General features: G+C 43.3%; 3 protein-coding genes across 8 annotated transcripts in view; 2 read left to right on the top strand and 1 right to left on the bottom strand.

Moving 5' to 3' along the window:
• Positions 1-24,142, bottom strand: part of CSNK2B (casein kinase 2 beta) — a 30,522-nt gene extending 6,380 nt beyond the window's left edge. The window contains exons 1-2 of one of the 3 annotated variants that reach the window (XM_068133990.2): positions 24,054-24,142; positions 590-668 (exon numbers count right to left, since the gene is read on the bottom strand). In XM_068133990.2, coding sequence (XP_067990091.1) covers positions 590-661 — 72 coding nt within the window. In that variant the 5' untranslated portion in view covers positions 662-668; positions 24,054-24,142. Of the gene's footprint in view, positions 1-589; positions 669-2,963; positions 3,031-24,053 lie in introns of those variants that run through there. The other 2 variants (XM_068133989.2, XM_068133991.2) reach the window with 2 other exon arrangements.
• Positions 3,625-21,099, top strand: LOC137438714 (THAP domain-containing protein 2). 3 transcript variants are annotated; one of them, XM_068133992.2, is made up of 4 exons: positions 3,625-3,740; positions 10,692-10,890; positions 11,181-11,406; positions 11,600-12,401. In XM_068133992.2, the coding sequence occupies exons 1-4, from the start codon at positions 3,643-3,645 to the stop codon at positions 11,620-11,622; spliced, it is 546 nt and encodes a 181-aa protein (XP_067990093.1). In that variant the 5' UTR covers positions 3,625-3,642; the 3' UTR covers positions 11,623-12,401. The 3 variants fall into 3 exon arrangements, 2 of the variants coding, with proteins under 2 accessions (XP_067990093.1, XP_067990095.1); XM_068133994.2 differs by lacking the exon at positions 11,600-12,401 and adding an exon at positions 20,814-21,099 and having other exon boundaries at positions 3,628-3,740; XR_010986772.2 differs by having other exon boundaries at positions 3,629-3,855; positions 11,181-12,401.
• POLE3 (DNA polymerase epsilon 3, accessory subunit) lies at positions 24,032-27,168 on the top strand. 2 transcript variants are annotated; one of them, XM_068133995.2, is made up of 5 exons: positions 24,032-24,102; positions 24,345-24,478; positions 24,903-24,988; positions 26,474-26,592; positions 26,760-27,168. In XM_068133995.2, exons 2-5 carry the CDS (start codon positions 24,413-24,415, stop codon positions 26,939-26,941), a joined length of 453 nt encoding a protein of 150 aa, XP_067990096.1. In that variant the 5' UTR covers positions 24,032-24,102; positions 24,345-24,412; the 3' UTR covers positions 26,942-27,168. The 2 variants fall into 2 exon arrangements, with proteins under 2 accessions (XP_067990096.1, XP_067990097.1); XM_068133996.2 differs by lacking the exon at positions 24,032-24,102 and adding an exon at positions 24,122-24,234.
• Positions 27,169-27,731: the final 563 nt, after the last annotated feature.

Genomic DNA, 27,731 nt, shown 5'->3' on the forward strand with positions numbered 1-27,731 from the left:
TTTTTATTCAAATACGTCTGGTAATAGCTTTTTATTTATATGTATGTGGACTTGAATATAACAGCCATTAATCAACAAGAATGAGCTCTGTGGTGACAACTTGCGACAAAATCTGGTAACAGGCCGATTGGTAAATGTGCATTTAAAGCTCTTAAAAGATGAATGGCGCGATTGGGAAACACATTTAATGCGCTATTATATAATTTGCGTAAAGTAATGCTCGATTATATACGTAACGCAACGCTCGATTACCATGCGTTCTTGACAGTCAGATCATCATGACATCCGACACTGTGCGTGATCATAATCATTAAAGGAATCCCATGAACCTGTATGCAGTTTCCTTTGCAAAGTCGAAAAGCCATTGCCAGCACCCTGAACAAATTCCAAATTGCTGCTCTTATCTACAGGGGGGCACTGCATTAACGGCACAGGTGTCCCCTCCCCCTCAGTTAATGTTGCTACTCACAGCCGTGCTAATAAGAAAAAGAAGAAAGCATACAGATACTAATGAATGAAACGCCCTCGATGCAACGCCCGGAAATGTCTTTCACTCGTCCAACAACCTCAAACAATTTCACGTTTTTACCTCACAGAAGAACTCATTGCCTCGCAATCCACAAAACCAGGAGATCCACGATACCTCTTCGGAGCTGCTCATCGCTGTGCTGTGCAAGAAATACCAATGAAAAAAATTGTGAATTTTAATTGTAAAAAACTACATTTTAATCATTCAATGAAGTAAGTTGAAGTTCTTGAGACTTCGGGTCATTTTTCTACAAATATAACTGGAGCGAAATCGAAGGCCTGTGCCATTACAAATCCCCACGCTTCCAACCTAAAGCAAAGTTGGAAAATGGCAAAAATTTCCACCAGGAATAACTGAATATCAAATTTTGAGTTTAATATTTTTTCCCCATTTTGACCACTGTGACCCCAAGTCCCCAACCCCTGAGGCTGGGAGTCAAATCAAATCACTGGTGGTCAAATCCCCCAAAAAAATGTTACCCATTTCATGCGCCCCCCAATGTTGATTGCATATACAAACTTTCATGAAACAATGTTTTAAAATGTGCCTGAAATTGCATTTTTTGGTATTTTAACCTTTTGACCCCATCGAAAGACCCCAGGTGGCAGGGCCAAAAATTATATTGGCCTTACACCTTCTTGCTATGTAGTGATAATACCTTCCAAGTTTGGTGAACTTCTGCACAACTGTTTAGGAGGGGAAAGTGTGATGGACGGACAGACACAGACACACCCAAATACAATATTTTCCCCCTCCCCCCGTTTCCCTCAATGTGCAATCCGCAAGCTTTTTTTTCTTTTAAGTGGAGGGATAATAATCATTTGTCAAGATAAGAAGTCAACCGAAAGCATCAGAAACAACGCAACAGCCAAAGGAATACAAATTGGCAGGCAATCCAAAGTCTCTGCTGAATTGGTCACACTAGGTGGACGAGGCAGTTTGCCATTGCCTTTCTCAACAGTAGTGGGGGTAACAGGTTTTACAGGATGGTGCAGAGGTAGTGAGTGCACTTACCTTTGAGCCAGCTAATCTGGGTTCGATTCCCGACCTGATTATAAACTCCAAATTGTGCTTCCCAGGTAAAGTGTCGGTGTTGTGTCCCACAAATGGACATTAAGCCGTGTGTCCCATCTGTCAGCACTAGTTGGTGGACTTAACGATCCCGCAGTGTCTGTCAAAGAGCGGTTAAAATTATTTTATACAAAAATCGAGGCTCATGGAGGAGCTAGAACATAGAACAAACCAAGATGGAAAGAACCAGTAGAAAGAGAGGGAAACACATTAATAGCAGGGTTGAGACAAAATAGAGGGAGACTTCGCCAAATAAGGGATTTTTTTTTTTGTTTTTTTGTTTACCGTCACTGAATCGAGGCTCGTGAAAGAGCTAACATTTATTTCACAAACAAATCAAACAGACAAACAAAATATACAAAAAGAGGGAGCTGAAGACAAGATGGGGAGGAAGGGGAAGCACACAACCACATCATTTGAGAGCAGGGAGAAGTGTGGGAGGGAGAGGGCTTGGGGGGAGGAGGCGTGGGAAGGGGGGGAATGAGGTATGTGGGGTAGAATGAGGGGTACGGAAGGAAGCATGGGGTGGATATGATGGATACAGAAGCAAACTCAGGAAGGAAAAACTGGAAACTTGGTAGCAGGTGGACGTGTGGGTTGGGAGGGGTGGGGTTAATGGGGTCGAAAAATATCATGGTTTTGGATGGGGGACGATCGGAGTAGGTGGTGAACAGCTGTCTTGAAGACCTGAAGGGAAGAATGAGATAGAAAACAATGTGCAAGTTGGTTCCACAGGTGGGAAAAGAGGAACGAGTGAGTGGAGGTGAGCAGTGATCCTGGAAAACCAGTTTTCTCTGGAATTGCGAACAAACTACAAACTCTTGTCCAAATCACCTGCATTCGAACGGCAGGCTTAGGCAGCCGGCTCGTGAAAGACTTACAGCGAAAACTTTCCACAAGATGGGAGTAATTGGGGCCGTCAGGTAACCGTGTTCATAGTCGGGACAGGAAGACGGCCAAGGTACGAACACAGTGGCCTACTCATACGAAAGGCACCGTACGAATGCCACCCAGAAAGGACACTTGCGTTGAGCCTCTCTGCCCTTACCCACAATGCACCGAATTTATGCTCACATTCAATCACTAATAACCGCCACGCCTTCAAATGATCAAAATCAAATCCCGATTTAACAAAACAGCCGTCAAGACTTAAAATAAGTACACAAACAAAAACAAGCCCAGCTCGACTAGGCCGCAAACTCTTCCTCCGGCGACCAACGTCGTATAATTAGTCCATTTAAACGCACTCGAATTCTCCAGAGTCTTATGTTCACAAAGTTCGATTTAAACCACAATAGAGCTTCAAAAGATCGAAAAATAAATCATCCGTAAGCTTAAACGACCAATTTATATAAACCTTCACCTCAGCCAAGCCGGAGCACTCTCGCAGCCACCCAGCACTGTATTAAATATAACAACAATTTATTGAATATTCTTATTGCTATTAACGCTCAGACTCAGACTTATCAAACAGAAAACCATTAAATTTGTGTCGGACAATATTTTAAATTCACATGTGGAAAAAAGGGATTCCTTTGCTGGGCGGTGTATTAATCGAACGCTTCTGATTCTCGTTGTTTTTATCGTAAAAATTAGAAAAAGATCATTTCGGATTTCCGAAAAACTTCCGCAGTTGACGTTTTAACTTTAAAAACATTCGTGTTGAAACTTTACCGCGAGTTACCTATTTCAAGAGAACAATTTTCTTCTTTGGTGCATATATTAATCACAACGAATTAAAAAAAGAAAGAAAAAAAAAAGGCTTCTTTTTTCACGAATTGTTTATCGTTTCATATTTTCTAAGTTTACTTTGCAGTTGTAATACGTTTTTAATAGTGAGGTTTTCTTATTGCAGACTTTCACATTCAAAAGACAGACTTTCAGGCGGTGAATAAAACAACCGTATCCCACTGAGCCCTATAATATGACCCATAAAAAGATATACAAAATATAAATTAAATGAAACAGAATAATTTATAAACAAAACACAGAACTATTTATAAATTAAACACAGAATTTTTGGCGGCCATTTTGGAGTATGTATGATGAAGTCGTGGCGCAGCAATGGGCGTGAATGTTTTGCGATAAACTGCAAAAACTATCAAACCGGAGCAAAACAACGCGGTATAAGCTTCCACAAGTGAGTAAAATTATTCGTTTCTATGATGATCCGAATTTAGCCGTTATAAGCTGGGTTTGCATGATTTAGTCAGCGATGCAAATCAGCCTTGCTACGTCCGGTGGCCGACAATTAGGTAGGCCGAGTGGTTGTTATTGTCAATATTACTGATTGTATGGAAGCTAGTGCGACTGTGATTGCATTTGATTGGTGGGGACTGATATCGAGGGCGATGACAGGGGCCAGGGGGTGGGAGGGGGAGGGCCAGGGGGTGGGAGGGGGAGGGCCAGGGGGTGGGAGGGGGAGGGCCAGGGGGTGGGAGGGGGAGGGCCAGGGGGTGGGAGGGGGAGGGCCAGGGGGTGGGAGTGGGAGGGCCAGGGGGTGGGAGTGGGAGGGCCAGGGGGTGGGAGTGGGAGGGCCAGGGGGTGGGAGTGGGAGGGCCAGGGGGTGGGAGGGGGAGGGCCAGGGGGTGGGAGGGGGAGGGCCAGGGGGTGGGAGGGGGAGGGCCAGGGGGTGGGAGGGGGAGGGAGGGAGGGCAAGGAGCAAGAGGACAAAGGAGGAGGGAGGAGGGAGGAGGGAGGAGGTGCTGCCAGGAATTTGTAATTTGCCCAGAGTGCCGGCAATAGCTTGCCCACTCTTTGCTAAAGACAACATGGGACCTTTAACATCCACCAACGACCGATACTGGCAGATTATTATTATTATAATATATACATATATACAGTCACGTGAAAAAGTAAGTACACCCAATGTAAAGTTGACTTTTTCAACATAGATATTTGATGTTCATTTCAACAATATTGATAGATAAAGGTGATATAATATAACAAATATCATGAAACATTTACATTTTGTAGTCCATTGTATAATTTAAATAAACAAATGCAAATTTCACATGTGGAAAAAGTAAGTACACCCCTACATTTATCACTACTTCAAATACCTAAAATGAGAATCAGGTGCACCAGCTCAGGTACAAATGATTAGAACATCGTTAGAGAGGATCTTGGAGGAACCTGTCTTATTTAAACCTCAGACATTTAGTTTGGTTTGCTCTTTGTTGTTGAAGTGTGCGGCGTCACCATGCCCAGATCAAAAGAGCTCTGAGGCATTCAGAAAGAAAATTAAAGATGCCTACGAGTCTAGGAAGGGATTTAAAAAGATCTCCAAACAATTTGAAATCAATCATTCGACTGTCCGGAAGATCATCTACAAGTGGAGAAGATTCCAAACAACTGCCAACTTGTTCAGGCCAGGCCGCCCCAGAAAATTCAGCCCGAGAGCAGACCGCAAGATGGTGGAAGACGTCTAAGAACCCCAGAATGTCATCACGGGACCTACCGGTAGCTCTTGCCACTGTTGTCAAAGTGCACGAGTCTACCATGAGAAAGAGGCTGCACAAATTTGATCTACATGGGAGGTGTGCCAGGAGGAAACCTTTGCTGTCCAGAAAGAACATCAGGGCAAGACTAAAGTTTGCCAATGAACACCGAGGCAAAGACCAGCACTTCTGGAACAATGTGCTCTGGACAGATGAGTCAAAGGTAGAGCTATTTGGCCACAGGACCAGAAGACATGTTTGACGAAAACCAAAGACTGTATTTGACCACACGAACCTGATACCAACTGTAAAGCATGGTGGTGGAAATATTATGGTTTGGCGCAGCTTTGCTGCATCAGGGCCTGGGCAGCTCACCATCATAGAATCCACTATGAATTCTTCATTGTACCAGAGGGTGCTTGAGGATAATGTGAGTCCATCTGTCGGAAAGTTGAAGCTCAACCGAAGGTGGACCTTGCAACATGACAATGACCCTAAACATACCAGTAAATCCACCAAGGAATGGCCGAAAAGAAAGAAATGGAGGGTTCTGGAATGGCCATGTCAAAGTCCGGATCTAAATCCCATCGATATGTTGTGGAGGGATTTGAAACGAGCTGTGCATGCAAGAAACTCCTCAAACATCGCACAGCTGAAAGAATTCTGCAGGGAGGAGTGGGCAAAAATTTCTCCCAGTCGATGTCAGAGACTGGTAGACAGTTACAAGAACCGCCTACTTGATTGTTTCTGCCAAAGGGGACAATACCACCTATTGGAGCCAAGGGTGTACTTACTTTTTCCACATGCGGAATTTGCATTCATTTAAATTATACAATGGACTACAAGATGTAAATGTTTCATGATATTTGTTATATTACATCACCTTTATCAATATTGTTGAAATGAAGATCAAATAGCTGTATGTTGAAATCTGTTGAAAAAGTCAAAACTTTACATGGGGTGTACTTACTTTTCACATGAATGTATATATATATATATATACACAAAGAATTAAGTTAAGCACCCCCCCCGTTTTTTTACAACCTCGCACATTACAAGTTCGTTGTCGTCAAAACAGTGTAATATACCCATGATATTGCTATATTTTCTGGAGAAGTGATATTATGGTCACATAAAAACATAACAATCATGCCGTTTTCAATATTTTATTCTGAATAATTTAAGGTGAAATTTTTTGGGAATTTTAGGCATATTTTCACCTCAATTTAAGTATGGAGCTATAGGTCCATCACGGACTGTGGATGACGTTTATGTTTTCTAACGTACGGTCATTGTTCTGAGAAGACCTCTAGCGATCTTTGCGTCAATAACGTGTGTAGGACCCACGTGATCGGATCACTGACTCAACCAATCACTTTTTTTCACTTTGATCACTCAATTTCATCAATGGATAATTGCTAATGTCATACCAATCATTATTTGATCTCACATACCTTAGAATATATGCCAATGTATACATATACACAAAGAATATATATTAGGGGGTGCTTACCTTAATTCGTTGTGTAGGGGTGCTTAACTTAATTCTTTGTGTATAAATATTTTTGTACCGTATACCAGTCGAGGCTCGTGTAAGAGCTAACAACAACAAGCATTTTAAGGCCATTTTCCCTGCTCGAGCGGGGGTTAGCCTTGCGGTCCCCATGACAATCTTCTCCATTTTGCCCTATTTTCTGCATCTCTCCTTGTTATAACCCCCTTGCCCGCATTTCTTCCACCATCTTTAGCCAAGTCTCTCGGTCTTCTACTTCCTTCTACATTCATTTCCATCACTCTTCTCAACCAGTCACTTCCATCCTTCAACACATGACCAAACCATCTCAACCTGTTCCTCTTCACAGCAATCACAGGCTCTATTCCCATCATCTTTCGCAATTCATCATTTGTCTTCCCCTCTCTCAACTATACTCCGCACATCCACCGAACCATTCGCATTTCCAATCTTTGTTGCTGCTCTACGTTCATTACCCATGTCTCGCTCCCATAAATCATAACACCTCATACATGCAGCATACACCTTTCCCTTCAGCTTCAACGACACTCCCCTCATCAGCACGCCACTCAGTTCCCGAAACTTCTTCCATGCACATCTCTCTAGCAACCGATGCCGAGTCTAATCCACCTTCTCCATTCAGCATGTCTCCGAGGTCGCAAAATGTTTTCACACCTTCCAGCTTCACGCCGTCTGCACGATCCAACTCAACATTTCCTCCATATGCAGCTCCCTCTGTGCACACCTTACATTTGAATGTGGCTGCCACACTAGTTAATGACCCTCTCAGACCTCTGCCTTTTTGATGAACCCACTCAGCGCACATTGTACATTGAATGGAGTTCACTCCGACACCCTTCCTGCACACAGCACATGGCCACTTCCCAGTTCTTTCCACCTCACCACATGCTTTACCACTTGCCATCACCTTAGTCTTTCCGATATTCACCTTCAGACCTTTTGTCTCCATACATTCCTTCCACTTGTTCATCTTTTCCTTCAGTCCATCCATACTTTCCGCAATCAACACCAGATCATCTGCATACAACAACTCCCATGGTAAACCCTTCTTTAGTAAGAGCTAACACAGGACATATAATAAAGGGAGCGGGAGACAAGAGGGAAACGACAGTAGAGAACAGGGACATCCGGAGCTCTGTGGAAGGGGGGGGGGGGGGTGCATGGTATCCACATAATGGATACTGCAAGTACAAGGACTTTCAGGAAAGAAAACGTAATTTGAAGGAGGTGGATTTGAGGTGAATCAACGGGGGTAGAAAAGACCAAGGTTTTGGATGAGGGAAGATAAGAGATGGTGGTGAACAGCTGTTTTGAAGACCTGGAGGGAGGAGAGGGATTGAAGAGTGTGGGATATTGTTCCAGAGGGAGGAGAAAAGAGGAATGAAAGCGTGAAGGTGAGCAGAGAGTCTCGATTTTGGTAATTTCACCAGAAGAGGGTTGCTGACAGCCATTGTGCATCCTGCAGGAATATTTGGGGTACAAAGAACAGGCAGACCAGTGGGAGCTAGGCTGGAGATGTCGGTAGAAGACAGACCACCAACCTGCTTGCGGTGAGAGTGAAAGGCCCTCAGAATCGGCTTCATCATGGGAGATACCAATGATCCTGAAATCCTTGGTTTTTGCAGCTTGACACCGAGATAGGTGTGAGGCAGGAGCACCATTCCAGACGGCAGAGCAGTATTCCATCAAGCTGTAGATGAAAGGTTTGTTTGTGGCGAGGAGCTCAGGTGTGCCCAGAAAAGACACTTCGCATGACGGAGGATGCCCAGTCGGCCACTGGCTTTGGAGGCCAGCTTTGAAATTTGGTTTTCCCAGGAAAGATCATGGCAGATAGTGAGATGCAAAAGTTTGAGTGACAGAACTTCGAGAGGATTGTTGAGAAAGTAGATTGGAGGGCTTTTCCAGACCATCTTTTCAGAGCGACATCGCGTCGTGAGTGTGAGATTTGTCAGGATTGAAAGACACGTTCCACGTTTGACCAGTTTGTCATATTTTCCAGGTCTGCAGAGTGAAGAGGCTGCTGCCTGCCGATCTGAGGGTTGAGATATGGAGTGGCAGAGGGTGGAGTCATCAGCAAAAAGATAGAGGATTTTCCATTGACTCACCAGAAGAGGGATAATTAATGAGATTGATGAAGACCAGAAAAATCACAGGGAAAAATCAGTCCAGAATTGACTTGAACAGGTCCTATAACTCACCGACTCCATAGAAGAGGGACGTTTGAATAGAATCCGAAGTCATTCGTAGCATGTCGTAGTCAGCGTGATGCACATTCAGAAAAAAAAAAAGTCCAGAATACTACCTTTTGGAACTCCAGCTTGGACAGGAAGTGGAGATTAGAGAATTCCATTTAGAGCCACACATCGACTACGACAGGAGAGGAAATCCACGAGCCATGAGTGGAGATTTCCAAGGATACCATAGGAGAGTTTGGTGAGAAGGGCGGGGTGCCAGACCAAATGGAAGGCACAAGATAGGTCAAGGGAGACACCTCTTATTTAAAATGGCACCTCCAGCTTAACACTCTTCTGATGGAGGGCACACACATTGATGCCCTGCTTGACATGGAAAACACCATGACAGTTTATAGCAGGTTTGGGATTATAATCCAACTATACAGATCAGAGGCAAGTGTATATATACCTGTGGGCTGTCCTGTCAACTCGGCAATGATATTGAGAGCTTAGGATTCCATAGAATCCAGTACAGTCACACATGATGCTGGATTACCAGCCCATGGGGGAAGAGCAGTCCATTCAATTACAAAGGCCTTCTCGGCCTTTGTAATTGGGCCCTAAGCAAGTCTGCTTTTTCAAGGAATGACTTGGAATAATGGAGGATGCCCAGCTTGGCAGAGGGCTTTCAAGGGGAGGGAAAAGGTGGTGGGGAGGGGAAGTGGGAGTGGGGGTGAGGGGGAGGAGGTGGGGAGGGGTGGAATGGGGCAGAGAAGGGGTGTTCTGGACTTGCTTTTGAGGGGGATTGGAGGGAAGGTGGGGAGGGAGAGGGGATTGTCCCATCTGCCAGCATTAGTGCAGGATTGAACGAAATGGGGTACGTTAAAACAGCACGTTCAAACGAGTCATACTAAACTGCCCAGAGATGCCCCGGTGTAGAAGTCCACAAGGACTTCTGATTCTATTGAAACGTCCCTCTTCTATGGAGTAGGTGAGTTATCACTTGCATCCTGTTCAAATCTGTTCTTGCTCTGCTCAATTTCAGGATAGCTCGGGAACATGGGCGGGGATGCATAAAACAAATCGTGATGCACAGCAGTATTATAATCTTTGGAATATGGAATGCGAATAAAGTGAAAAACATACTTGGTGATAAACCTTTCAGTAATCTGCATGAATTATAGATATTGTGTGTTGCTGTAGTTTGAAATACTGAGGAATAAAGACGACATTGATAAATCTGAAAAGAAGGAATATGTAAATGACAACTTGTTTTGCCCTCATGGCACCAGCACGACAAAATACCATGTGTGTATTCTTTTCATCTTTAAAAGCTTATCTCAAATGGCCTGAATTGAATGAACAGATGTTTTACTATGCTGATGGCGACAACTTGTCTCAAATCCGACCTTGTTCAACCCCTCATCGTTCAGTCTGATGCCTCAAAGCACAGAAGAATTCCTTTCGTCTCAACAAAACACAATAAAAGACGAGATGCAACCGAAAAGCACAAAAGATTTGCTGGATACGTTGTGTCGAGTCCTGTTTGAGTACGCCAGCATAGGACTGTTAAACTGTGTTGTAATCCTTATTATATATTCGAGTGAGTCTTCTCCAGTGAATTATATATTTGACATTGTTATTGGTGTTGACATTCAATCAGTGTTCACTCTTCCTCGACACTGGACACCACCCGTAGACATCCATGGTGACATCCATCCATTTTAAATTCATGCTGTAACACAACAAAATGTGAAAAAGTCAAGGGGTGTGAATACTTTCTGAAGGCAAGCTTACCGATCCTGTATGTAAATCCTGTTGTGTACCACAGTGAATCAACCTCTTATCTGTTAGTTGAATGATCAATATTTGAGTTGGCTTTCTGGCAGGAGGAATTCCATCACAGCAATCAGGTGATTGACTTTTAAAATTTTGCTTTCCAGGTTCCCAGACAAAAGTAAGGAGCCCACACGGCATGGTGAGTGGGCTCGGAATTGTAGCCGGAATAAACCACCAGGGGATAATGCCAGAGTGTGCAGTGCTCACTTCGTTGAAAATTCTTTGGATTGCACTGGACAGATTGTGAGGTTACGAGAGGGGGCCATCCCCACAATATTCGATCTGCCATCTCATCCGATCAATGTAAGAAAAGTGGCTCCCATAAAAAAAAGTTCCTCTTGTATTTCTTGTTCTTTATTCAGAATTTTGTCTTGTGTTCATTTGTTAGCAAACTTGCTTTTTCCTCTGAAACCACACTATTTTGTCATTTCTTAAAAATCATTCTTAAACAAAAATAAATAAATCTTGAATCACTTATTTTGCTTTATGGTTCCAGATTTATGGGACACCCTGTATATACCGGTATGTTGTGTGTCCAGGCAACACCCTCAGGTCAGTGCCTACTGGACTGAGTGGTTGATTTTCTTTTTTAGGACCATATGTACGCCCTTCCACCAGAGTACCTGTGCCCTTCTGGAGCCGCCATCAAAAGGAAAATCAATTCCCTAATTGATGAGGTCGAGCACCTGGACCAGCTGCACAAAAACGCCTTAGCTCGTGAGAAGCGAGCCAAGACAACCTGCAGCAACTACCTGCAAAGCCTCGAGTCAATGAGTCTGCGTTTGAGTGAACTCTCAGGCAAAATGCAGCTTTATAAAGGTTAGTCAGATCCTTCAAAATTAGGTTGTACTATAATTTATACGACTTGCATAGCCAGCTGCTTGATTTGATCTGAGGTTTCAGTGTTGAGTCTTCATTGATTGTCCACCAGAGATCATTCGCACATTCTTTGCTCGAAGCACTCGATCCGATGCGGAGAATGAATAATTGGAATATTGCTCTATTTCTGCAGATATACCGGACAATTTATTTTGACGACCTGCCAACGAGTATTGCATTGAGCAACGCAATTTAGCCTCGACGCTCCACCTGACTCTCCCACGGTCTGATCCAAGCTGTGACTGACTGTTGGTGAGAAGTGCCTGAGAGCCCAAACTGGCACACGTAAATTGTGTCCTACAGCCATTCGACAAAGACTTCAGTTGCTTGTTGTTTCTGCTGTTGGCACACAGGATGTATTTGGCCTCAGTGACCATGTACTCGTGTACTGGAATCCGCATCAGGTATTGGCAACCACACCTTCAGTTTTGTAGCCGGGTCGTCCCATGATAATCTTATTCATCATGTTGCCAGATTGCAAATGCCTGACCTGAAAGAGAAGTCGTTCCAAAACAAGTTTACGCGAAGCATTCTTTTCATGGGGCAGTAGGTTTAGTTATTTTTGAGGGACGCTACTTTTTATGCCGGGATCTCCGGCCTTCCATTCATTTGTCCTTGGTGTTCCATTGATCATTCAATTGACGTCATTTTTTGGTCATTTAATTTCTCTTATCTATGGTGATATTGTTCAGTTTCTCATTCGCACCATCAATTCTCAGATGTTGCACAAATTATAAAATCGGCGTTTCTGAAGAAGGGCTCTTGTGGCCTGAAAGTTGAAAAAAAAGCAAAAACTGTGCTCGACCAGTCATTTACCAGGGGAGGTCTCGACTTGTCATTTGTCGGGACTTTTGATTCGTCCCCCTGAATGATTGAATAAACATTGTGCTTGTTACATGAATGTATTGGTTGAACTATTAAACGTTTGACCTGCTCACCATGTCCTTTCCTTCATTGGTCTGATATTAGCCAACAGCCATCCACAGTACATAAAACAGGTGGCTGTTGAGCACGACCCCAAGTTAGGGTTGCTGTGGTAACGGTAAGGCAACGTTTAACCAAGGAGCGGGAAGCTCGCTAGTCGCGGTGGTTCTAATCTGCAGCCATGTTGGATCAAAGAGAGCCATGTTGGATCAAAGAGAGCCATGTTGGGTCAAAGAGAGCCATGCTGGGTCAAAGAGAGCCATGCTGGGTCAAAGAGAGCCATGCTGGGTCAAAGAAAGCCATGCTGGGTCAAAGAAAGCCATGCTGGGTCAAATAAAGCCATGCTGGGTCAAAGAAAGCCATGCTGGGTCAAAGAAAGCCATGCTGGGTCAAAGAAAGCCATGCTGGGTCAAAGAAAGCCATGCTGGGTCAAAGAAAGCCATGCTGGGTCAAAGAAAGCCATGCTGGGTCAAAGAAAGCCATGCTGGGTCAAAGAAAGCCATGCTGGGTCAAAGAAAGCCATGCTGGGTCAAAGAAAGCCATGCTGGGTCAAAGAAAGCCATGCTGGGTCAAAGAAAGCCATGCTGGGTCAAAGAAAGCCATGCTGGGTCAAAGAAAGCCATGCTGGGTCAAAGAAAGCCATGCTGGGTCAAAGAAAGCCATGCTGGGTCAAAGCAAGCCATGCTGGGTCAAAGAAAGCCATGCTGGGTCAAAGAAAGCCATGCTGGGTCAAAGAAAGCCATGCTGGGTCAAAGAAAGCCATGCTGGGTCAAAGAAAGCCATGCTGGGTCAAAGAAAGCCATGCTGGGTCAAAGAAAGCCATGCTGGGTCAAAGAAAGCCATGCTGGGTCAAAGAAAGCCATGCTGGGTCAAAGAAAGCCATGCTGGGTCAAAGACAGCCATGCTGGGTCAAAGACAGCCATGCTGGGTCAAAGACAGCCATGCTGGGTCAAAGACAGCCATGCTGGGTCAAAGACAGCCATGCTGGGTCAAAGACAGCCATGCTGGGTCAAAGACAGCCATGCTGGGTCAAAGACAGCCATGCTGGGTCAAAGAAAGCCATGCTGGGTCAAAGAAAGCCATGCTGGGTCAAAGAAAGCCATGCTGGGTCAAAGAAAGCCATGCTGGGTCAAAGAAAGCCATGCTGGGTCAAAGAAAGCCATGCTGGGTCAAAGAAAGCCATGCTGGGTCAAAGAAAGCCATCCTGGATCACTTGACAGAAGGGAAAAAGGATGGAGCAAAATACAGAAAAATCCTAGAGAAAAACCTGCTGCCCTCTGCAAGAAAGCAGAAATTGGGATGGAAATTCACCTTTCAGCATGACAACGACCCGAAGCACACAGCCAAAGTTACATCCAAGCGGCTGAGAGAACAAAAAGGTAAATGTCCTCGAGTGGCCCAGTCAGAGCCCCGACCTAAATCCAATCGGAAATCTGTGGCACGACAAAGATTGTTGTCCATCAACGCTCCCCACACAACTCGACTGAGCTGAACAGTTTTGTACAGAATGGGCAAATATTGCCCAATCAAGGTGCACAAAGTTGCTAAAGACCTATCCCAGACTCAACTGTGGTTGCTGTCAAAGGTGCTTCCAACAAGTAGTAACTCAGGGCGGTGGACTCCTATCCAACCAAGATATTCTAGATTTGTCTTTCATTAATTTTCTGAAATTTGTAGAATTTATTTTTCTCTTCGAAGTTCTGAGTTACGATGTGGAAATAAAGGTGGAGAAAAAAAAAATCATTTAATGCAATTTCATTCCAGGCTGTTCGACAAAAAAGGTGACAGTTTTGAAAGGGGGTGTACACTTTCTATAGGCAATGTATAAAATTGAATGGACATGCCTGACGTATCCTTTAGTGGCATGAGCAACTTTCGGCGGCCATTTTGGAACATGTAATCGCTAATATGACGCCATCGATTGAGCAAGTTTTGTGCTGAAGATCCGAGTTGTTTTCCACCCAAAAACATCGAATTTGAGGGATCATGGCATAAATACAAATCCTAACTCATGTTGTGTACCACTCTTAATATCAGATGGGTAACCAGTGCCGCATTTAACTTGCTACCGTTCATGAAATGTGAACACTCCACTCATGGCCCATCAAATATCAACAGTGCTCCACAACGCTCGTTACGTTGTCTACTATATATATATATATATATATACTGAAACGCAAAAGAAACTTACCACCTTTGAAACCTTTAAATATCAACAATAACACTGCGTGTAGTAAATGTGTGAACTTATTTGTGGACAATAGTGTCCTCGCTGTCAGACAAAACGGTCACGGATGGTCACTTGAACCTTCAATGGTCACTTCATAGCACAGCTGTTGAACAGCCGTTTTGACTGTCAGTGATTAGCCAAGGGGTACAGGATGATTTTAATGAGCTGCACGTGATGTCTTGATATTGGCTTTAAAAAGGCCAGTGCAAAATGGGTATTTTGACCGAAAGATTTGACCATTTTGACCAACTTCAAAAAGACCGAAAACACAAAAGAAACTTACCACATTTGAAACCTTTAAATATCAACAATAACACTGCGTATAGTAAATGTGTGAACTTATTTGTGGACAATAGTATCCTCACTGTCAGACAAAACGGTCACGGATGGTCACTTGAACCTTCAATGGTCACTTCATAGCACAGCTGTTGAACAGCCGTTTTGACTGTCAGTGATTAGCCAAGGGGTACGGGATGATTTTAATGAGCTGCACGTGATGTCTTGATATTGGCTTTAAAAAGGCCAGTGCAAAATGGGCATTTTGACCAAAAAATTTGACCATTTTGACCATTTTGACCAACTTCAAATAGACCGAAAACGCAAAAGAAACTTACCACTTGTTTGAAATGTTATAAAATTGTAACAGTTCAAAATAAAACAAACCAACAATTGCTAATTGAAACATTGGCATTTTATTGATGACATGTCAAGTTTTTGACCAACATACACCATCACAACAGTTTGTTCTACAGTACAGAACAGCACAGGGTGCAATGTCAGTCCCCTTTCAATAGCGTGTATGGCCACCATTGTTTTGGATACAGGCAGTGCATCGTCGGCGTATACTGCCTACCAGTCTTTGGATGGATTGCTGCTGGATTCTGTCCCACTCAGTCCTCAATGTCTGAAGCAGCTCTGCCCGTGTCCTGGCCCTGCCAACTACGCGTCTTCCAAGCTCATCCCACAGGTGCTCTATGGGATTCAGGTCAGGGGAGAGCGCAGGCCACTGCATGGTGTTGATGTTCTCGCCTTGGGGAAATGCAGTGGTAAAGCGAGCAGCATGGGGACGAGCGTTGTGCTGAAAGGTTCTCAGTTCTGGGTGGTCTAGCAGGAATGGCAGCAGATGAGGTCGCAGGATGTTATCCACATACCGCTGGGCGTTAAAATTCCCATCCACAACCACCAGTGGCGTCCTGTACCGGCCTGATATGGCGGCCCACACCATCACACTTGGGCCACCTCACCTGTTGGCTTGACGCACACAACAATCGGCATATCGCTCGCCAGTTCTTCTCCAGACACGCTCACGCCCATCAGGACTGTCCACACAGAACCTTGACGCATCGCTGAAAGCGACCTCGTTCCACTGCACCAAGGTCCACCGCTGATGCTGCTGGCACCATCTCTGACGGTTGCGGCGATGGGCAACCGTCATCACGGGGCCTCTGTATGGTCTTCTGGCAGTCAGACCATAGTCATGCAGTCGTCTTCGTGCAGTATCATTGGAGATCCGTGCGTTTGCATGCCCCGGAGTTTCTGCCGCAGTGCGGGATGCTGGACGGAATCGATCCCGCAGGTGACCGGACCATCTGCCTGTCCTGCCTTGCAGTGGTGACTCTTGGCCTCCCTGATCGAGGTCTGTCATCTGCAGAGTTGTGGAGGGTGTCTCTGTCCACCAGAGCCGATATCGTCTGGTGTGAACAGCCAAGGCGACATGCCACCTCACGGTAGCTCAGTCCGCCTTGCAGCATGCCCAGGGCACGCTGCCGTTGATCCCTTGACAATCGTGGCATGTTGATTGAAATGCACATTTTGCACTGGCCTTTTTAAAGCCAATATCAAGACATCACGTGCAGCTCATTAAAATCATCCCATACCCCTTGGCTAATCGCTGACAGTCAAAACGGCTGTTCAACAGCTGTGCTATGAAGTGACCATTGAAGGTTCAAGTGACCATCCGTGACCGTTTTGTCTGACAGTGACGACACTATTGTCCACAAATAAGTTCACACATTTACTATACGCAGTGTTATTGTTGATATTTAAAGGTTTCAAAGGTGGTAAGTTTCTTTTGTGTTTTCGGTCTTTTTGAAGTTGGTCAAAATGGTCAAATTTTTCGGTCAAAATGCCCATTTTGCACTGGCCTTTTTAAAGCCAATATCAAGACATCACGTGCAGCTCATTAAAATCATCCCGTACCCCTTGGCTAATCACCGACAGTCAAAACGGCTGTTCAACAGCTGTGCTATGAAGTGACCATTGAAGGATCAAGTGACCATCCGTGACCGTTTTGTCTGACAGTGAGGACACTATTGTCCACAAATAAGTTCACACATTTACTACACGCAGTGTTATTGTTGATATTTAAAGGTTTCAAAGGTGGTAAGTTTCTTTTGCGTTTCAGTATATATATATATATATATATATATATATATATATATATATATATATATATATATATATATATATATAAATAAAATCGGTGCCTTCATGACGTCATATTTCGACAAGTACAACGCTTCATCGGATCAGTATGAAATTTATATTTTCTCTAACTGTTAGGCCGATGGATACTAAATTTTCACCATAGGAGGGCCTCCTCCTGTAGAATTTCTTAATGATAATTATGATGTCATACGTCACGTGGTACAGGCACAATCTTTGAAAAACCGAAAAACGTTGTACTTCTGCATCTCCGAAGCCACTCCATGGAAAAAATTGAAACATGGTGCCTTGTCAAGTACTCCCCATGAGGAATATGTTAATGATGTCATCAGTACCTTAGTTATGACGTCATTTGACAAGTACAACACTTCATCCAATCAGTATGAACGTTTTTTTTGTTTGTTTTTTTTTCTCTGCAATTGTTGGTCCGATTGACAAATTTTCACCATGGGAGCTCCTCCGCTTCTAGAATTTTTGTGATAATTATGACATCATAGGTCACGTGGTGCAGGCGCCATTTTGGAAAAACTTCACACCTTGATATCTCTGCAAGTGCTCCATGGCTCATTGTCAAGTACTCCCCATGGGGAATGAGATATGTTAATGATGTCACTGGTGCCTTCGTTCTGACATCATAATTTCACAATTATAACGCTTCATCCAATCAGTATGAATTTTTTTTTCTTTCCAACTGTTGGTCTGATGGACACGACATTTACACCTCAGGAGCACCTCCTCCTGTGGAATATTTTAATGATTATGACGACATAGGTCATGTGGTAAAGGTGCCATCTTGGAAAAACCAAAAACCGTTGCACCTCTACATCTCCAAAACCGCTGCATGGAAAAAATTGAAACGTGGCTCATTGTAAAGAACTCCTTATGGGGAATAAGTGTTAACGATGACATCATTGGTGCCTTAATTGTAACGTCATAATTCGACAGGGACAATGCTTAGTCTGATCAGTTTGAAATTTCTTGAGCATGATCTATGCAACAATTATATTAGAGAATGTAAATTTATATTGGTCAAGTGGTCTGGCAGCCATATTGGATCAAATAAAAACATGTACTGATACATTGAAAGTACACCACCCATATACAAAATAAATAAATAACATCCTCCAGCACGGCACTGTCGGGGTGCCTTAGGAGCCCGGCAATACCGCCGTGCAGCACATAGATACGGAGAGGTGTACAATAATTAATCGATCAATTCCATAATTAAAATCAATAAATAGTAATCGTAAAATAATTTCATAATCAATTGGCCAATAGCATACCTCAACCACCAGTTTCATCTGAAGCTGTAACTTCTTGAAAATTAATTAAATAAGTCATCAACAAAAATAATCAATTGATTGACTAATCAACAAGTAATTAATCGATTAATTGATAAATCGAAAATATCCTTTATAGCCACATCACTTGGTCACTGTCATGTCCAAATATTAGCTTCCTCGCTTAAAAGGTGCCCGAGATATTGCGCAGATGAGAAAGAAAATAAATAAATGATTAATAACGAAAATAAATAAATGATAATCGGGAAAAAATGTAATAATCAATCGGGTAATAGAATACCCAAACCACCAGAGTTTCATCCGAATCTAACTAATTTTTAAAAAAATTAATCATGTCATTAAACAAATAATTAAATAATAAATTGATCAATCAATAAATCAAAAATACCCTTTACAGCCAAATCACTTGGTCATCGTCGTGTCCAAATATCAGCTTCCTAACTCAAATCCTTCCTAACTAACTTCTTAACTTCCTAACTAAAACTTCCTAACTCAAAAACTCAAAAGGGGACCAAAAAACAACAACTACCACGGTCCCCAAAAAGGCCAATCCCCGCTTTGCGGGGAAAAATGGCCTCTAAACGGTGGTTTTTTTTTAACTCAAATGGTGCCTAAGATATAGCCCAAAATAAGAAAGGAAATAAATAAGTGCTTAATTAATCTATAATAATTAAGTAATTAATCAATTAATTGATTCAATCATAATAATAAAAGGCAGTGTCCATCTGTACGTCTGTCTCCAAAACTTCAAAACCATGAAACTTAGTGGCCCCAAACTTTGCATGCATACACCTGGATCTCTAACAGATTGCAAGGATGAAAACAGTGTTTGGGTGTGTTATGACACCCTTTTTGAAGATGATTAACTCATAGGAGGGAGTGAGATATTCACTTCCTCCTCGCTCATAAGAAAAAAACCGAAAAAGGCTTGCCAATATGGTGGCCCGCCATCTTGGTCAGCCCACTGCCACTGGCTAGGTTCTTAATCCGCCATTAGTTTTGGCCTGTTCAAACGTGCCTTGCCTTGGAAACACGATCCATTATTATCATTACATAATTGAAGCATATCAAAATCTTGATTCGGATATGAGGATTGGATGGTGTAGACTAAATAAATGTCCAAATCTGGAGTGAAATCTTACAAAATTTACCATATCTAGTGATTCTTATAACCATGTGTACATATGCATTTATTTAAGCGAGACTCATTCTCCTTCTGGGGTTAGTATTTTTTAATTTAACTTAATTCATACTTCCATGGGATATGGTGTCACTCCACTGTGCCTACGATCTGTTTATAAAATTCCCTCTCGACGATGGACCCAGATTGCAGATATTTCAAAGTAATAAAGAGGGTGTCTCGAAGATTCATTTATGGTTTTTTTTTATTACACCAGATCGCATCGACTCATTTTTGTGCGATCTACTTTCATTATAGATTAATATAGTTGTATGTAGTTCTTTTAAAATAACCACTATAAAAATACACATTAAAAAACAAGACCAAAAGTCTAACAGCGGCGTAGCCAGGCTTGTAAAATATTGTAAACCACAAACACACATTATTAGCTTTTTTAACAGTCGCTAATGCTGTTTATAACATTAAAGAAAAATTGAGGAATTCTGACATCCATGAGGTAAGTTTTACTTACAGAACTCAGCGAAGATCTACTGTAATCTATGTACCCCACAAGGGTTGCAGGTGTGCTCATTTACCAAGCAGGTAGCTAGCGCTTGCCAAGCCAGCTGTTCCTCAAGGGTTTTGAATGGAGTCCTTGCTCGAATGCTTTAATAACTTGGTGATCTCTCCACAAGAAACTTAGTAAAATAACACACCCAATGTTCTTGAGACCCGACCATAGACTGTAATCGATATAACCCAAAGAGGAATGACCATTCCAGCCGCTCTCAAAGTGAGCAGGTATTTACGCCGTAATGACATCATATACATAATGACGTAGCATGACGTCCGGACACAAAACTGCCGTTACTTTAATTTACCGGTATACAAGATATATATTTAACCTCCAGTAACGTTGGTCACTACAAAGGGATTAGTGTTACGATTAGATTTACTATAATAAAAACATTACGTTATTACGAAAATTCTATTATTAAAAAACAAAACCAAAAAAACCCCATGTGAATTCCTTACTTCCACGGTTACACCGCTTCAATCCATCAACTTTCCATTCATGACATTGGGATTAAAGCGTTATGGTTATATTTACTATCTATATCATTAAAACGCTCATTTCTGAAGTTTGTAATCCTAACGTCTCTCCAGCTATTGCTCCTGTCGCCCCAAGATATGTGTGATACTATGTAGTTATGACTAACCCTTCCATATAAAGCATACATATGTCTCCAAATGTCTAAGTGTGGAATAAAAGCTGAAAATCAGTGAAAAGTTTTGAATATCCCACGCCATTTTGTTTTATGCACAGTGAGACGCTGCACTTGATACCGAGGAGAAGAAGAAGACGTCTCGATGTGTGCCGGACGCGCAGCGACGAGAGGCCTGCTACGCATTTTAATACAAATATAAATGCGATCAGAAATGTAAAGGGGATACTTACCAGTAACCACACTATAAGAGACAATACTGCATTTGAATACAAAGCGATATTCAGGAGATCCGCCAGAATGAATGTTGGTGCCAACTGACAATTATTTTGAAAGGAAGAGGAAGGGCAAGTTAGTTTGTATGAACATAAACACTATTTATGCCCGTGATTTTCACGGGTACCGCTCATACTATTAATATTACGAAAACTATACGACTGAAACGATACCACTGTATCAAGAAACCTGGGTTTAATTGGTCTGAAGCGGACAGTGAGTCATAACACCTATTAAAGGCCTATACGTACTGTATTGTTGGAAGAGCTGCAACGCCGATGCTTTCGATATTTGATGATCATTTTAACAATCGGTTTGTTTGTGTTTCACACTGAATGAAAAATGTAAAGGTAGAGCATGGCGATTGTGATACAGGACAGGTTCGACGATATGTTCGGCATATAAATCAAAATGGTGGTGTGTGGAGAGTCAGCCGCAACCCCTCCGTAATGTCATCAGACGTAATCACATCACCCTGTCATGTGACCAGATTCCCAGGTCTGATTGGTATAGTTTGAGGGGACATACATACATACACATTGTTCTAGACGGCTCTGCCCGATGGCGATGGGCTATGCCGTAAAAAAACACATTTGGAACTCTCCCATGTTGAACTCGAGCTTTGCTAGTGAAAGTAACATTTTGTTTGCTCGCTCTGATTTGCACATTTCTCTGATTTCCTGCTTGATTTTCACTTTTTTTTTTGAAGATGCAGGCTGCTTTTGCAAGCCATGGCGTTACAGTAGACAGAGCTCCCTTTTTGTTTTTACGTACCCATTTTTTTTATTGACTAACATCTTTGTGCGATATACTTTCATTGTATTAATAGATAGTTATAGTCTCCGGCCATCATAACACATCATTCTCATTGCATATCATCTTTGCTAACCCCCCCCCCCCCCCCCCCGCCGGTCACCTTTTCTACCCCCCCACTCTCTCTCGGTCCCCTCCACCCTCCTGCCTCCCAATGAAGTGCCGCGCATTCCTTCCACACACCTCTCGCTCCCCCCCTAACAGGGTTTATAGCGTAGCGATGTGTGATGAAGGCGTCACCCTTTCTCCTTAGGCGCATGCGATTTGTACTTCTGGAAGAAGAGCTTTCCGGTCGTTCGATTTGGACTCTTCTCGGAAGCTCTTCTGCCTCTTCCCGTCATCCAGCAAAAGAGGCGCGGGCTCTTCGAAAACAAAATGGCCTCGCCGATTACTTTGAAAAAAAAACTGTCATATATGACACGTTGATATTACAGCTGTATGGCAAGTTTGCTTAACAGGCTTAACTCACTTAATCACAAGTTCTATTTTACTTATTTGTTGTTTTCTTGGTAATTAGTGAGCGATATGGGAGTGATACTGATATATACGTCGTTTTCACCCATAATTTCAGTCACCAAGAAACGCTGCTGGTTATACGTACGCAGCAAAACTTGCAAGTGAAAACACAATCTGGATATTTGCATCAACTTGTGAAGTACCGTAGTGTCATCTGTCAAGTGCAGTAAGTACAAGTAAGTGCAAGTAAGTGCAAGTAAGTCAAGTACAAGTAAGTGCAGTTTAGTTTTCAGGATTTCATGGTTTTTGTATTCCAGGATTTGTCAAACAACAACGTCATACGTCATATGTCATACAAAACTATGCACTCCATGCATCATGTTATTTGCAATTTTTGCCTAGTGTGCCAACTACACCAGACAAACCTTAGGCATTATCAGAATACACCCCTATTTATCCTTTAGTTCAGTGGGGATACGTTTTTTTAAAAGAACAAAACAGCATTTCGGGTAACTAAATATAACTACTTTTTAAACGACTACTATCATTGATGGTCGAAACGAATGTTTTTGAGATTCCAAGTTTAAAAAAAAGAAATGTTTTTCAGCGACACGTCCATACATACGCGACGGAAGCACATCGATTTTTGTGATCCCGCACAAAAACCAGCACGTACGTCATGCCATAAATAACGTATAACGAGGAAGGGACCAACACACACCGTGCCACACCACGTAACATTGGCAGGGGCATTTTATTGTTTATCGCATCGTACGCCGCATCCATAAATACGTACCCATCGCAAGTTCGTTTTGTGGAATGGAAGCACGTATGCGCACACGTAACGACGTTCCATCCACGGTCTATCGCACGATACCACACCGTATACCATAGGTCTTTTAAAAAGCACTTTAGCCTTTCGTGTGGAGTGGATAATTTTTTTTTTTTAAATAACAAAACAGCATTTCGGGTTCACTAAATCTAACTACGTTTTTTAACGTTTCCATTTTCAGCACACACACAGCACAAGCACAAGCCAAGCACAATCGTCTTTAGCGTCCCTCACAAGGACCAAGCCCTAGGTTCGATTTTTTGTCACGCGCGTCGGTGCGGCGGGCACCCACCCGGTTTTCCACACGCACGGGCACACGTGGGCACGCGTCGAGTGTCTTTTGTGACACCCACCCCCGGGGCCTGTCGCCCCCATTAGGACTCCCCCCAGGAGTGATTTCAGGCCCTTTCCTGGGCCCACACACACCACATTCCTCCGGTTGTATGGGTGTCGTGTCTTCTGGATATTTGCATCAACTTGTGAAGTACCGTAGTGTCATCTGTCTAATTCTTCCATCGTGAGTAATACAAGTTTGGCCGCCATCTTGCTTTGCGCCGAACAGGCAGAAGACATCTTCCGGAAGAGGCTTCTGTCTTCGGAAGAGACCAAACCAAATGGCACGCGCCTCTTCTGTGGTGAATAAACTTAAATTAAAGGTATTAATCGTCATGTAAATATCTGACTTATTATTATTTTTATCCAGCAATGTCATTGCATTTGTTTAGATTATGCAATCAATGAAAATAACTTTCTATTGCTTGCGGTGTACGGCCGGTATTTGTGTAGCTCGGGTGGAAATATCTCCATTTTACCTTATCGCGTGCGGTCATTGAAACTACATTATGTACATTTTGAAGTGAATAAAAAAAATTAAGGTTTGCATACGCATGTACATTTAATTTGACTAGTTAAAAGGCAGTGTATGTGTTAATTGATTTGTAATAATAAATCGCAAGTTGCTCACCTTGGTTCGGGTGAACAGATGAAATCGGAGTGAAGGCCACCAAGTTCCTGTAAGGCCGCGTAACGTATCTGCGTTGCCGCGATGCTTCGATCTGATTGGACAGCGTTTTTTATAGATATTTTGTTCGTCTTTTATAGCGCTTTTGTCCAATCGATTAATCCCACACTTGGAAAGTGCACAAGTAATTAAAGGATTAATGTTCGCAGCTGTGCTCAGCACGAATGGTTGTTGTTGTTTTATTCTGACTTTGTAGCTTTATAATTATATACGTACTCGTCTTTGTGATTACAGTTTCGCTGTGTTGAAACGATCATACTTTAGCAGTTAGCACGCCCTGAACAACCAGGGCCATAGAAGACATGGCGGAACGGCCAGAAGACCTGAATCTCCCCAACGCTGTCATCAGCCGTATCATCAAGGAGGCGGTATGATCCAGATGTCACTTCAAACCGTTATCCTAATCACTCACTACCTACTAGGGCCTCAATTAATCCCACCCTCTTGCAAGGTCGACCGGAGGGCGTTTTTGCTCCAAGTCTTTCACGAACCGGCTGTCCAAATAGAACGTTTGTAGTTCGTTTAGGGAGCCGGCGATGACTATCCTCCTCCCACCGTGGGGTCTTTAACATCCACCAACGACTTGTGCTGGTAGACGGGTTCTTAACGTTGAACACCAGGGTGGTAGTTCATAGCTGGGCTGGGATTCGACCCCAGCTGAGTGTGCATACTTTTAGACGACATTGCACTGCTTTATTATTTATCTTATTTAATCAATATTAACCATCTTCAACTCACCTCTTTGCCATTTGCACATCTTCTGTTTTATATCCGTGTTATTTCTCTTTGCAGTTGCCAGAAGGAGTGAATGTTTCGAAGGAGGCTCGCAGCGCCATTGCCAGAGCAGCAAGTGTTTTTGTTCTTTATGCTACATCATGGTAATCTTCTTCTTCTTCTCTTGCCTTTATAAGGGGTGAGGTCCAGTGGTACCAAGCTCCTGCCCTGCCTTGACCATGAAACTCCTGCACTTCCCTTTGTCCTCAGCCAACACTCTCCAAACGCCCTCATGTTATTGATATCCCTCCTCGCACAATCCTCCCATCTCAACCGCAGTCTACCTCTTTTCCTCCTTGCTCCCTCAAGCTGTCCGCTCTCTTTGCTATCCTCTCTTCCCCCATCAGCACTAAGTGCCCAGCCCACTTCTCATCAAGCTCACTTGCACACCAGTCTCCTCCCTCAGTTCGAACACACATCCTCCTTCTATCCACCCTCTTCACTCCCACAATCCTCCTGACCAAGTTGTTCTCGCAAACCTGCAGCCTCTGTTGTTGTCTCCCTGACAGTGCCACCGTCTACAGACCATAAAGGTAGGCCGGCGTTAGCGTTACACACGACACCAGAACTTTCCCTTTCAATTTCCGTTTAATTTGTGTCTGCCTCCACCTTCCCCTCCGCACGGTCACACCCACCTGTATCGTCCTCCATACCGCTGCCTCCGGTCTACCATCCCCGGTCACTGTTGCACTCCCAGAAACCCGGACCTATGTCCCTGTCTGATCTCCTTTCCCTCTAACCTGACATTCATTTATTTCCTCTGCTGCCCGATCCACATCACCCTCCCTACTCATTTTCAGTCCATACTTTCAGAATGCTTCCTTCCACTCCCCCCAGTACTTCCTGCATACTTTGCACCACAACAGCCAGATGGTAAGCATACAACATCCTCCCCAGAATACCTATCATGTTCACCTTCCTGCTTACCAGCTCCATCACCCTCATAAACATGAGTGGGCTGAGAGCTTCCTTGCCTCAAACGGATATTCACGCTGCACTCATCAGACATTCCAGGAACAACCAAAACTCTTCCCTTCCTTTCCTTGAACATCCCTTCCACAACCTAACTTTTGCTTCCGGCACTGCCGTCCATCAGTCACAATCATCATCTCTCTCAAGATGGTGTTGTCTGCCTTCTCCCGATACACAAATCCCAATGACATTTCATCTTGCACCTCCGACCTCCCCTCTGCCAGCTGTTTCAGCGTGACCATCCCATCCGTCGTCCCCCTACTTTCTAAAGCCCTATTGCTTCCAAGTAATCACTTCAAGAAAAAATATCCTTTTATTTAATTCATTGAATGGACAATTGGGGCTGATAAGAAAGAATGGAAGGGGAGGGTAACATTTGGCCAACATCCCAGTTTGAAGGCCAACTATAAAAGATGACTTGGTTTAATGGCGGATATGCACTCACAGGTATCAGGCAGGCACACAAATTGTTGCTGTCCACTAGAGAGTAAGAAATGTCACCGTTTAGTTTGATAGGGCCGGTAGTTTTTGTTCTTTGGACAAGGATCAGCTGTGTTGACCTGCAGTGGAAACGTAGAGCATTCCCCAACATGTAATTGATTATCTCTCCTCGGCAGTGCCAACAGTTTTGCGGTCCAAGCGAAGCGTAAGACGTTGGCAGCTGGTGATGTTCTCGCTGCCCTCGAGGAGATGGAGTTTGAACAGTTTGTGCAGTCTCTGCGAGACAGCCTGGAGGGTGAGAGCTAACACGAGCATGCTGGGGGTTTAATCAATCCGTATTGGAGAGACTATCTCTCCATGAAAGTGGGCATGAATCTATCAGATTTGCAGGTTTTAAGTGGTCGGTGTTTGTGCGTGCAATTACTAGTTTGGGGTAATTGATGGACAATGCATTGTGAGCAGTGTACAAGAAAGAGCTCAAAGGCAAAAAAGAGGCCTCGGAGCAACGTAAAAGGAACCGAGTGGAGGTGACGGTGGAACAGCAAGCGGATGGTCAGAGTGCGGATGCAGAGACGGGTGTCGTGGTGGAAGATAGTGAGGAAGCTGAAGATGGAGGAGTCGTGGTCATGGAAACGGAGAACTGAGCTTGGGAAGTCGTTGTCTGAAGACTGTTGTTGTTAAATGGGGATCCGTTCATGTGCTCCGGGTCCTGACACCTGACGTGCTCCGAGTCCTGACATGTAGTTTGGAATAACAGCCGTCGTGCGGGCATTTTGTTCACGAAATAAGAAAATGCCTGCTCTGCCTTCTTTAAGCAGATCAAATGTTTAAATTTTGTACAATTTCTCAATAAAATTTTTCTTTTTCCAGATTGTGAAGCACTTAGTGTCGAAGTTATCTTTCGGTTCGTTTTGGAAGCAGGGGGGCACTGGTCGGCATTCTGAGCATGGAACTTGGACTGAAAAAGATCGGACATGTAAAACATGCATTGCTGCTTCAAAATTGGTTTAGTGGATACATTTTATTCTGTCATAAAACCACATGTACTATATGATTTGTAAACTGGAAGTTTTCCTGGTAGGACATTCAGACAACCATGCATGATTTCTTTATACCTCTGCTTTTTGGAGATCTCTTAATTATCACTTTTTTTGAAGGTTGAATTGAGACACGAAGGATACAAGATGCTATTTTCTCCTTCCAATAGTTGTTACCATTTGCAAATTGAAACTGAGGCTTATTGGTTAATCCTTACTGTAATTCACAGACCGCTGCATGTTTGTCTCGCTACTCCTCATACAGTTCTGAGACGATTACATCCAGACTTACTACATAGGATCAGCATGACCCCAATTAGTGCATAGAGGTGTTTTTATTTTTGCTCTGGGTTTTGAGGGTGGAGGTGGGGGGTGTGGGACATTCTCTGTGCAAATG

The sequence above is a fragment of the Myxine glutinosa genome, chromosome 13 (assembly GCF_964187855.1).
Source record: "Myxine glutinosa chromosome 13, kmMyxGlut1.1, whole genome shotgun sequence".
NCBI classification, from domain to species: domain Eukaryota; kingdom Metazoa; phylum Chordata; class Myxini; order Myxiniformes; family Myxinidae; genus Myxine; species Myxine glutinosa.

Coding starts and splice junctions, on each gene's coding strand:
- POLE3 (XM_068133995.2), top strand. CDS start 24,413: ATGGCGGAACGGCCAGAAGACCTGAATCTCCCCAACGCTGTCATCAGC. Junction 24,479..24,902: donor GCCGTATCATCAAGGAGGCG/GTATGATCCAGA, acceptor TTCTCTTTGCAG/TTGCCAGAAGGAGTGAATGT. Junction 24,989..26,473: donor GTTCTTTATGCTACATCATG/GTAATCTTCTTC, acceptor TCTCCTCGGCAG/TGCCAACAGTTTTGCGGTCC.
- LOC137438714 (XM_068133992.2), top strand. CDS start 3,643: ATGATGAAGTCGTGGCGCAGCAATGGGCGTGAATGTTTTGCGATAAAC. Junction 3,741..10,691: donor CGCGGTATAAGCTTCCACAA/GTGAGTAAAATT, acceptor TTTGCTTTCCAG/GTTCCCAGACAAAAGTAAGG. Junction 11,407..11,599: donor CAAAATGCAGCTTTATAAAG/GTTAGTCAGATC, acceptor CTATTTCTGCAG/ATATACCGGACAATTTATTT.